Genomic DNA, 12,284 nt, shown 5'->3' with positions numbered 1-12,284 from the left:
TTGCATTTGCGTCTCGACTCTTAAATTCTTGTCAGGAACGTTATAGCGTAAATGAACTTGAACTTTTCGGTGTAGTTTGGTCAACAGAATATTTCAAAAATTACCTATATGGAAAACATTTTAAAGTGATTACAGATCATCGTGCACTTCTCTCAATTATGAAAGAACAGAGATCAAATAAGTCATATAATAGTAGATTGACCCGCTGGGTTGATCGCCTCCTTCCATTTCAATTTGATATTGAACACCTTCCTGGGGCAAAAATGGGTTTGGTGGATTATATCTCCCGAAATCCATCTCAAAAAGCTAAAAAGATTTCTACATGTGACGAAGAATTTATTGTTGCAAAACTAAAATTAATCTCGAAATCAATTAACGCATTAGAGTTTAAAACCAAATATTCCGCATCACATCTACACCAGTTATTAACACATCATACTCTCGCTATGCGGAACGCATCTAAAACTAAGATAAATGAATTCGCATCGCAAATTACACCTAAAATTGAGTCCAATACCAATTCAATAATGTCAATTAGCACTCACGCTACCCGAGTAAGGGAACATGTATTTAGCAATTCACTCGCCCCGCGAGATCAAGCCTCAAATAATATTTGTCGATTAAACAATTTAAAGTATGTAACACTCGCGTCACAAAATCCACCTTGCACCTCTCTCGCTCTGCAAAGCACCAGTAACAGCAAGCAATTACTCCAAATTAGGAATAAAGTGATATCCGCACAGCGCGAGCACCAAATTACTCAATCACAAATCCCGCCAATTAAATCACATTCCACAAATAACTCTAAAAGTCATCACTCAAAATTAAAATCAGTGCTTTTTGCCTCTTGTAACTCTAGAAATCAGCTGCATCCTCCTAATCACACAAAATTTAATCAATCACTATCTGTATCTCAATACGTCAGCTCAATAAATAGTAAAATGCCCTCGAAAAAGAGAATAACCCGAGTTAGATTTAACGATGCCTCCCGCGCAGCGGATCAACACTCCACAAGTGGAAATACAACTCGCCCCGCAAGTACGCGATCCAACTTGTCGAGCAACTCTCGCACGGCAAATCAAACAACACAGAACTCAAGTACCTCCCGCGAAGCAAGTACACCGCATAATACTACCCCAACCTCCCCAACCCATTCATCAAACGCCAGCACTCCATTAACCCCGAGCCCGGATGTACCCACCTTCGAGCATATAGTGTCGGAAATATTTAACAAGTCTCTAATAGCTTCGCTCACCAGTAAAGACGCGGTATTAAATGAGGTCAGAGATTGTATTTTAACCAACAACGAAAGCCGTTTAAAAGCAATCAATCCCTATATCCACTCATATTGGAGGGATCTCCACGTGCGTTCCGGGTGCGTTTGTATAGACGAACGAGTGGCTATTCCGATCGTGCTACGCGAAGCGCTCATTGATGACATCCATTCAAGCCACCCAGGCACCTGGGGCATGATCTGTATGGCTACACATTCCTGGTGGCCTTACATGCACCGTGAGTTAATCGTCAAGGCCACTGAATGCAAACCTTGTACGGCAATTGGTAAGAACTTTAAATCAATTATTCCCGCCAAGCAATTCACCCCCCACGTACCATGTGTAGAACCAAATCAAGAAATTCAAATTGATTTTGGGGGACCAATTTTTGATGAAAAGTGTAATGAAGTGTACTTTTTGGCAGCAATTGATCGTTTCTCTAAATACCCAACTGCATATATTTATGATAAAGCTAATGGACCGAACGTTCTGAAGTTTTTGGACATGTATATTGAAACTCATGGAATTCCAAGATCTATCCGTTTAGATCAAGCAAAATGTTTAGTTGGAAATCAAGTAAAGACTTTTTGTAATAAAAACAACATTGAAATCATCGAAGCACCTGTAAATGATCATCGTGCTATCGGGTTGGTGGAACGACTGATTCAAACAATTAAGAATAGATTTGCATGTATTAAAGAAGAGAAATTATCTACACGCGCCTTTCATGTAAAGCATGCATTAAAGATAATAATTCACCAATTGCGAATATGTAAACAACGAACAACAAAGACCTCGCCTTTCGAAGCACACTTTGAATGAAAGCCTAACACCCCGCTAAGCGTGATAGCAACTAAACCTAATTTGTTAAACTTGACGTACAAAAATACTATAAATCATTATTTAGACGAGGACACAGTGATGCCAGAGGAGATACTGCCTGACGAAAAGTGGGTCAACGGATATCGCAGTGATATCGAAGTTGAGATCAGTATGACCCGAGCGAACAGGGAAGCGAAATCCAGAGAGCGAACAAGTACAGATGGAGAGCCACGATTTTTGAAGACTAAGGCGATTCGCCCTATCCCTCTGAAGGAGCGCGCGGTAGAACTGAACCTCGCGAGAAAAGTGCATGGCAAGAGACGCTCGAAAAAGAATCTGGAAGGCTTATATGAGGTTCTTGCTCCGGGATCCCAAATACTCAAAGTCAGCCCCAAAACTTCCACCATAAAGGAACCCGGAAAACCAGTGGTAACAGTTCGCAATAGCCATATTGCGAAATTTGGTACGCAGTTGGAGAGGCAAACACCACTAAAGGATTATGCCGATCGCAGAGGACCTAGATCCGGCGAGAAAACAGTGGAGGAGCTAATTCCTATAAAGGAATTCACCCGAAAACAAAATGGTGATAAAAAATGAAACACCGAAGGAGAGAACCGGGCAGCGGGGTTTCGTCTACGAAATCCAATATATCACGCGCCATGCGGTGAAGAATCCCGAAAAACCAAACTTTTCCGCGATGCGAAATGAGCAATTAACAACTTCACTTAACGAACAACACGCATCGACATCTACTGCTTCGGCCCCAGCACCTCAAAATTCGCGAACTTCAGATCGCACTCGTCGCAGCCCATCCTATTATGGAGTCGAAACTTCCCCGCCAAATTCGGATATCCTGCCTCCACCAAAGCAACCCCGCCGAGCGGGAGATGTGGAAAATTACGCACCTCCCGACACTATCGTAGAGTCAGTTCAACAAATCGTTGAAAATCAACCAGAGGAATTAAACTTATCTCTTTGTATTGGCCAAGTATCACCACCCGCACCTCGAAATACACCTCTACTGTACATGGACACCCCAACGCTGGTACCATCGGCGACGGCACTGGAGGTGGAGGAACAAAATTCAGATAATGAAGAATGGAATATATAAACTTGTTTAGAGCTGCAAAACACTCCATATTTTATTAATTACCGTATTTTTAGCTATGATAACCAGTATATATATTGATATTATTTATTTAACCGGGGACCTTCTATTAATTTGTAAATATTGTTATTATTTATATTTCGAAAATTTTATTCTACAATTTTTCTTGATGCAAAGGGTATGTGATACCTGACGTATATTTATTTCCTTAAATTAATTGATGCGGTAAATCTTATACGATGTCCTAAATTTAGTTCATTTATTTTAACCTTCAATAATTTGTTCAATTCGTATCTTATGGTCTTTCGTCAACTGTCTGCTTAGTTTCCCGCTCCGTGATCAGACATGTCTGATCACGCATTCACGTTGCTCTTGAATGTTTTATGTTTTCCAATTTCATTCTCTTGATATTCTGCAATTCAAATCAGTTCTGCAAATCTCCTTTTGAAATCCCGCTCCGCGAGTAAACGCTAGTAATATGAATTTGGATCTCGCACCGCGAATCGGCAATTAATAATCTTTCTGCATACTTGCACCGCAAATCACTACACTAAATAGATTAAGTACGACAGGCTCAGAGAAGACGTTGAAAGAAACATAAATAAAATTTTTGGATGAAATTTTTTGAATTAAATGGCTTTGACACCTGCTTCTCGATTTTTTCTGATGATTTATTGGTTTTTTCGGTATTTGTTAATATTTTCTTAGTCATAAGACTTTTTCTGATGTCTTATGACTGACTGGTCAACGACAAACAGATTTTCCTGCCCATCGAGGCATAAGGTACCGTATTTATTGACTTCCGTTGAAAGCAATTGAAATTAATGTCGTTAATACTACGGGTTTTCTCAAAGATTTCGTGGTTTTAAAATATTAGTTGATATGTTGGTTTTTCGAAGTCATATAGTTACGAAAAAAATCCATTTGCCCAAAAATTTAATTGGAATTGAAAATGTTTCTAATGAATAGTTCGTTTTTTAAAGGCTTCGACACTTTTCTCTCAACTTTTTTTTTAATTTTCTGTTTTTGCCGATTTTTTGTTCTTTATCTAGTCGTAAAGAGCTGAGAAGTCTCATAAGCCTCTAACTGAGTTTTTAACGAAAGAAGTTATTTAATGCAGTAAGTTTATGCAAATAGTCTTAAAGTTTTTGATATTATTTGTTGTCAAATGTTTTTAAACTTTTTAGCTTTTGTTTTATTTGTCAACTTGAGAGGCTCCATCCACTTGCCTGTTGTTTTAAAATCAAAATGATTATTGATATTACTCGGAAACTGATGTTCTGTTTGTTGAACACGATGCGTTTTCATAAACGTTTTTTTAGTGGTCAATCTTTGTGTTTCTTTTTTTCTTCTTTTAGCACATTCGCGTAATAACAGAGCCCAATTAATTTCAAATGAGGCCCAAGTGAACTGATTTAACTGTTTAGTACAATTTTTGTTCAGTTAGTATGAATAACAATTGAGATAAAGAAAACAATTTTCAGATACTAGCTATTGAATTCAATGGCTTCAATAATTTGCGGTTTCGCAGATTATTTGTGATTTCTTGAGTTCGTCTAAATTTTTGTCCGTTTCTATGGCTAAGTCTAACAACAGACAAGTCCTCTCCGTTTCGTAATGACTTCATAGTAAATTTATTGGGAATTTTTTTTGTTAAAAGCTAAGAATGTTTAAGACATTTGAAATTATTTGGTTCGAAAATTGTTGATAGATTTTTAAATTTCCCCTCATTATTTTTTTCTTTTTACTTGTTACCTAGTCTTTTTAAGGAAAAGTCCCATCTGCTGTATACTTAAGTTAAAAAAAAATTGTGCAGTTAAGATTTTATCTGATTGCATTTGGACGTTGTTTACTAGGTGCTTTTTCATTTAGATATTGAGTTTTTGCCGTTAATTTTTAGTTTTGCTTATTTTGTTTTCTCGTAGTCTTTTAATTGGCAGATCTTGTTATTGCTGTAATGAGGCATGGCATTATGTAATTCAATTAGTATTTTGGGAGTGAAACTATTTTTAAAAACTCAAACGTCTTCTTTTGGTTATCTCTTCATTTGGTTGACAATTAAGCCAAAAAAGTAGATGCGCTCGGGTGGGAACTTCATGTGCGAACGCACATTAACGAGCCTCCTTTTTACAGTTTTGCTACATTTCTAATATGTGCTGAAACTATTTTCAATATTTGTTTCTTTTATCTTACTTTTTTTACAATTTTTTCCTGCAACAAAATTGTTCCAACTTTTCCACAGTATACAGAACTTTTTACAGATACCAGTACACATGGGAAAAAATCGTACCTATGGCTTTAACTTTTACTATATACTTCAATTTGAGTATTGGGGTCAGACCGTGTATAATGACGTCGTTGTGCCCGTTGCGCAACCCAATTTAGTCTGAGCAGATTTTGGGTGAAGCATCTTAAGCAGAGTCTTCCCCTATTACCGACGGCTATCTGGCAAGATCTTGTAAGATTCTTGCAAGATAGGCGTCCGGATCTTGCATCTACCAAGATAAGCGTCATTTGCATTAATCTGGCAAGATCTTGCAAGACAAGCGTAATTTGCAAGAATCTGGCAATTTTTGCAAGATAAGCGTCGGAGTTTGACTAGGATCGTGTGTTTCAGATTGTCGGTGAAACATGCGGGAGGAGTGTTTGTGTTGATTGGGATAGGAGTGGTGGCGTCATTGTTTGTGCTTATGATAGAATGGATAATCTACAAGTTCGTTGTACCAGTACTCAGAAAACACAAGAGACACGGACGATGGAAGTACATCATGTTCATCAGCCAAGTTAGTACCAAACACAAAACATTCATAATACCAGCAAATAATGAGCGGATTCAAATCATGCATGATAAAATCTTTAAAGATGTGAAATCTTGGCGACAAATGCTACATATATCGTGAAGCTCTAAAAATGTATGTTTGCAAAAAATACATAAGTAATGCTAGGGTAAATTTTGCACAGAAATGTTTCAGAAATGAAACTCAAATTGAGACTCAAATTCTCGCAAGAATGTTGCCAAAAAATGAAATGCAAGGCATTCGTTCCTTGTAGTATTTCTTGCAAATAAACGAAGCCTTTCTATGATAATCTTTCGCTCTTCTATCTCTTCAAAAGGCGAGTACACTTTGACAAAATTGCTTTCGCTACAATTGTCAAGTTGATCTTCTTTGAAGATATATTCCAGACATAATTTTGGTACAGCTGTGACAGTCGACCTTTGGGCTTAAGTTTTTTTCATTTCTAAGGGTGTATAAATATTGACCTGCAAACATTGTTACACTAGTCATGCATGTACTATTATAATGAATTCGCTATTTTTTCTTTGTATGAGAGAAAAGGTTTCAAAAAAACTGTTAGCGTTAGTCTGATATGAACAAGAGAACAGTGCAAATCAGCCGAAAACTTTATGGATTATATTTACTAACAAACGCACTTCTATCTAAATGCTAATCTGTCTTAGAAAGGCCTTATCAATCAGTCAGTCACTTGTTTTTAATCCAAATTTAACCCAAACCAGGTGACTGGAGCCCATTAAAAGATCAACTCAGATCAAATGTCAGTCAGTTTATCTCAAAGTCAAAATGAAAACATTTCAGTTTAAGTCAATTTTGCTCTCGAATTTCTATGAAATTATAAAACATGTATTTACAAAGTTTAACTAAGATTGGTACCAAGTCATAGGTAACATATAAAATTGAACTTAAAAAGTATTAGTTAACAAAATGCGCTTTTTTGACCTACAACTCAATAGTGAATTAGCAGCTGATAAAAACAAACATGAACACATAAACAAATAACAACTTTAATACCTCAAAAAGAAATCGGTACACAATAAAGGGACATTAATTTATACAAAAAACACTCACGTAAAGATGTTTCATGTGACATTAACTGGAAAGTTACGTCGATTTTGAAGTCAAAAACATTTCCGACATTTTCTTAAGTTTTTAGGTCAAACATTTAACTTTATGGTTGCTGGCCATCGTGCAATACTGGAGTGTACAAAATTGATCTAAAAGTTAATCCTCGGAATTTCAATATAGCTAACTCAAATATGATACCAGGTTTTATTTTGTGGAAACATTTTTCAACTAGCGCATTGTTTGCATGAAATTAATCCTAAGGAAATCTTAGCATTGCCAATGAAATTATAAGAAACAGTTAAAAACATCCTCAGGAATGAACGGAATAAAAAAACATGCTCCCAAATTTAAAAAGCTTGTCATTAAGCATGCATCATTAAAAAGCTTGTCCAGCGTAGAATTCGACATTAAAAAGATTTTTTTTAACTTCGTGTTTTTTTCGAGGAGTTTTTGAGGTCTAAAGTTTTGTGTGAACACGTGATATTTGGCATGATTTTGTTCACCTTTAGGGGAACTTCCGTTCAAATTAAGATTTTTTTAAAAATTCAAAATTACATCTTACGCTACAAAGTCAAACAATTTTGTGTTCCTAATAGACGAAAGGCAAAAAAGGCAAGTTATGGTCTCATAAAGAATTTTACCATGTAAAAAAATCGAATTCCACTTGAGAGTCGTTTCTTAAAGCCTTTTCCTATTTTTTGGTTTTTTGCAAGTTACTTACACACTAGTCACTTTTCATATGAAGGTTCAGTTTAGAATAAACACATTTACGGTAAATAATGCCCAATGAACAATTTATCTATAGTTGTTTTCAAAATCTCTTAAACCTTTCAGTTCTTGTTGTTCTTTTTGTCAACTTGTAACTTATTCTCATCCTTGAGAGGTCCCTTCCGCTTCCTTGTGATTCAAATTTTAATTTTTTTATTGATTATATGTCATAACTGTTGTTTTAATTGTTGGAAAAAATGCGTTTTCATAATTATTTGCGGGTGGTGAATATTTGTGTTTCTTTTTGTCTTCTTTTAGCAAATTTGCCTAATAACACATCCCAATGATTTTCAAATGAGGTCCAGGTGGACATATTTATTATTGCAGTATAGTTTTACCATAATTAGTATAAACAACAATAAAAACATAATATTCAGATAATAGCTAATGATCTTAATTACCTAAATAACTTGTGTTTTCGCAAATTGATTGTTTTTTTAGTTATTCTGCATTTTTAGTCCATTTTTATGGCTTAGTCTGTTCAAAGACAAATTCGATTGGTTTCCTAATGACATTTTGGTAAATTTGTCAAACTTTTTGTTGGCAGCTACTGGTTTTTAAGACATTTAAAATTATTTGGTTTAAAAAATGCTGATTTGTTTTTGAGTTTCGTCTCATTATTTCTTCTTTGTTTTGACTTGTTACCTAGGCTCACTAAATAAAAGTCGCATCTGCTTTGTTAGGGTTTTGTCTGATTGTAATTTGACGTTGATACTATGTGCTTTTAAACTTAGATATCGAGTTTTTGCCGTAAAAAATGTTTCGTGTTTTTGCTTGTTTTGTTGTTTGTCTTTTTTTTCTTGGAGTGTCTTTAATACTGAATCTCGTGAGCACTCTAATGAGGCTTGTTATTATCCAATTCAATTAGTAGTTGCGGTCTGTAGCGATTTCTTTAAACTTAAACATCTATTTTTGATTATCTCTTCATTGGGTTGACAAGTAAGTAAAAATTGTAGATGAGCTCTTGTCGGATCATCATGTGCGAAAGCACATTAACGAGACTCTTTGTTGTTTTTTAATTGTCACTGGCAGTTCAAATATAATGTGCATGCATACTTCTGTCAATTTTAAATTACAGATTTTATGTTGATTTCCGCTAATGTTGCCAAGGTAGAACACGCAAAAGCAGAAACTATGTCAAGATATTTGTGAAGAGTTCGAACGTTTTGTTAAGTTGCCATTTGACCAAAAAATGCTGTCATAATTTGTGTACAATCAGATTGAGCAGACTTGAACAGATGTTTAAGTTGCCAACTTTGGTTGAATGGCAACTTCAACATCCACTAAAATTAACATTGAAAATTTTAAAGGCTGTCAATACAGTTAAAGGCCGTCAATACTTACGCAATACTTGCAACAAAAAGTTAGAGTGAAATAATTTATTCACTTTTTAGTCAATAAACAAGTCTGATTCAATTGAAAAACTTTATTGGTTGGTTCAATATTGAAGAGTTGAATATTGAAGAGTTCAATATTGAAGAGTGAAATAATTTATTCACTTTTTAGTAAATAAACAAATTGTTTTGCTGAAAAAGTGGCATACAAACTGTCGTTTTTGGAAACAACGTTTTCGCCGAATAAGAGTTAAGATAAAAATAAAAATACAAAACCGCAATGAGTCTGATTCAATTGAAAAACTTTATTGGTTGGTTCAATATTGAAGAGTTGAAGGCTGTTGAAATTTATAGAAAACGTTTTCAAAAATGATGAAAGGCAGGAACAGAAAATTGTAACCGGAAAATAAATTTTCTTGTTTAGTTTTTTTCCCAATTGTTTTTGAAGAAAATGCATCCATGCAAGCAAAGCCTTGATTGATCCAAACCCACCCTACTGGGAGGGGGGGTGGGTTAAATATATTCTCACTTGAGTTTATTTTTTCTCCAGTCAATTTTGGCCGATCGATATATTCTTTGTAGAGAGAGATGTGTCCGGTATCAATAGAAAACCCGTAAAAAACAGAATATAAAATAAAAACTCATTTTAGAATTTCGGATTTTCAAAGTAGCTAACGAGGTTTAAGTTTTTGTGAGCATCCGCATGAATTCAGTTATTTTTTGTTTACAATTTTAGTAATTTTTGCGCCAATTTTAATCAATTTCACTGTTGTTATTGGTCTTACAATCATGAAGAGATGAGCTTTGATTAACTGTTTCAACCAACCTTTTGACTAAGTTCTAAAATTGCAGCTTTTTTCTTGAAAAATGGACACATAATTGGTTTTTAACCCATTCTGTCCAAACTTACAGGACAATCAAACGCAAAAACATCCGACACAATCTTCCACCAATCAGATTAAAGCTCATTTTTCAGCGTCCCAAGAAGATTTACTCAAACTGAAACTTTTCGAATCTTATTTTCACTTAAATCAAAATTTATCCAAAATGGTTTATTTATTTTTGATTAAAAAAAGTTTTTTAGCCAAAATATGTCTTAGGCTAAGATTTGAACCATTGTTTTTAATAAAAACGCAGTGACGTCAACGCCAGTTTTGGTCTTGTCGTAGACAATACAAAATGGAATTGAATTGAGGTGCTGGCTTTTTAAAATCATTTTGTCGTTAATTATTCAGATTTTATATAGGTGCTCAAAAGATGACAAGTCCCAGATCCCATCGAAATCCAAATGACGCACGACAAACATTTGTTTTCCGGAATTATACACAAAATATTTTGTCTGTGAGAAACTTTTCGTAAACTTAAACCAATTTTTCAGTTTGTCTGCTTCTGTTAACTTCTTTGTGGTCTTTTCGCTTGGTGGCATCAATCGAACGTCCAATAGCTATCTTATTAGGTATTAGTAAACGTATCCAATAATTTCACTTAAAAATTAAAGCCTCTTTTGACTTTGAGTTTCGTTTTTAGTGAAAATTTATCAGTGAACTAGTCAACAAGTTGAGATTAAGTTGAGATCCAGTTTACGTGAACTTGTAGCTTAATCTCATTAGTGACAGGATCTACCCTCATTCCAGTTGGTTCAAAACAATTCGTTTAGCGTTTTCATTCTTAAGCAGTTGGTTTAAGGACTTTGACGTTACATAAAAACCCGTGATTTCCGGATATCTGCTCAATTTTTTTGTTCATTTTTTAGCTCTTGTCACGTTATCACATTAATTACAGGTACCATGTCGTTGATTGGGAAATAAAATGAGCACATTAAAAGTTTCAAGTGAATGGCTGAGAGTTTTATTGGTTCTAACAAATTTTCTTGCTAACTCTTCCCGGAAGCTCAATTTTTTCCTGTTTTTGATTTTTCATGAAAGTATAACATTCTGAATAATGAAAAAATTACAAAGGCTTTCTATGGAGGTATAAGATAGTTTTTGCTTTTTTCAATTGACAGCTAGTGCTTTTAAAGACTTGATTTTTTTATTTTTAAGTTCATTTGAATTAATTTATTTTCAAAAAATTTAATGTATTTTTTGAAATTTTCACATTTTCTTTTTCAATTTGCATCTCATTCACGTCAATGAGAGGTAGAATTCGTTTTTTTGTGAATTAATCTATAATTTCACATCAATTTTTGTGTTAGGCGATGTTTTGCGTTTTTTAGAGCTAGTTTTTTACTATTCAGTTCTTTTTGTTATCATTTCGCGTGGCCCCTTTAAATAACAGGCCTTTTCGATGTTCAATTGAGGTCCAAAAAAACACTTTTTCAGTCTTTTCAAATAAGAACATTTTGTTTTAATGACTTAGACGCTGATGGTTTTTCAGTCTTGCTTTTATTTGTTCCTAATTTGTTGTTTTATAGTAATTTATTAGCTAAAAATTTATGGATGTTATGGTTTATGGACCAAATTAGTCTTAAAAACTGAATGGTTTTTGAATTTTGCAATTATTACTCTTTTTTACGTTACGTCGACTTGTTAACAGGTGTGCTTTGTATTGAAATACAAGTTACTAGTATTTTACAAGTTAATAAAATTTTACAAGTTGATAGTATTTTACAAGAAAGACAAGTTAAAAATAAATAAATAGTACAAGTTAATAGTATAATAGTATTTTATTAGCTAAAAATTCATGGATGTTGTGGTTAATGGACCTAATTGGTCTTAAAAACTAAATGATTTTTGAACTTTGCATACTTTTCTTCTTTTTTATGTTGACTTGTTAACTGTGTGCAGTGAAATACAGGTTGAACTGCTGAGTTTTAATTTTATGTGATGCCATAGTGAACATTTTTTTTACTCATGCACCAAAGTTTTTCGAAGACCGGTTGTATGGAATTATTGCTTCAAAAATATATGTTCCGCTAAACAATGAAACAAAAATGTTCTGAAACAAAAATGTTCAATGTTCTTAGCCGAGGAGCGATTAAAAAAAAGCTAGTTTTGCTCTCATCGGGGCATTTTACATTTTAACAGAAAAAACTTCAGAATTTTTTGTTTTAAGTCCGTTATAAAGAAGTCATTTCTCACGACAAAACTTCATGATTGACAAATAACATTGTAGT

The 12,284-nt window shown here is 34.3% G+C and overlaps 1 protein-coding gene across 3 annotated transcripts in view; it reads left to right on the top strand.

The window, feature by feature from the left end:
- LOC142348131 (uncharacterized) overlaps positions 1–12,284 on the top strand; it is a 73,882-nt gene that overhangs the window by 39,382 nt on the left and 22,216 nt on the right. For all 3 annotated transcript variants that reach the window (XM_075399323.1, XM_075399324.1, XM_075399322.1), the window contains exon 15: positions 5,822–5,987. In XM_075399323.1, the coding sequence (XP_075255438.1) occupies positions 5,822–5,987 (166 nt within the window). The remainder of the gene's footprint in view (positions 1–5,821; positions 5,988–12,284) is intronic.

The sequence above is a fragment of the Convolutriloba macropyga genome, chromosome 10 (genome assembly GCF_964194025.1).
Source record: "Convolutriloba macropyga chromosome 10, txConMacr16.3, whole genome shotgun sequence".
In the NCBI taxonomy this organism is placed as follows: Eukaryota; Metazoa; Xenacoelomorpha; order Acoela; family Convolutidae; genus Convolutriloba; species Convolutriloba macropyga.
This window is presented reverse-complemented; position numbering and strand designations above follow the sequence as displayed.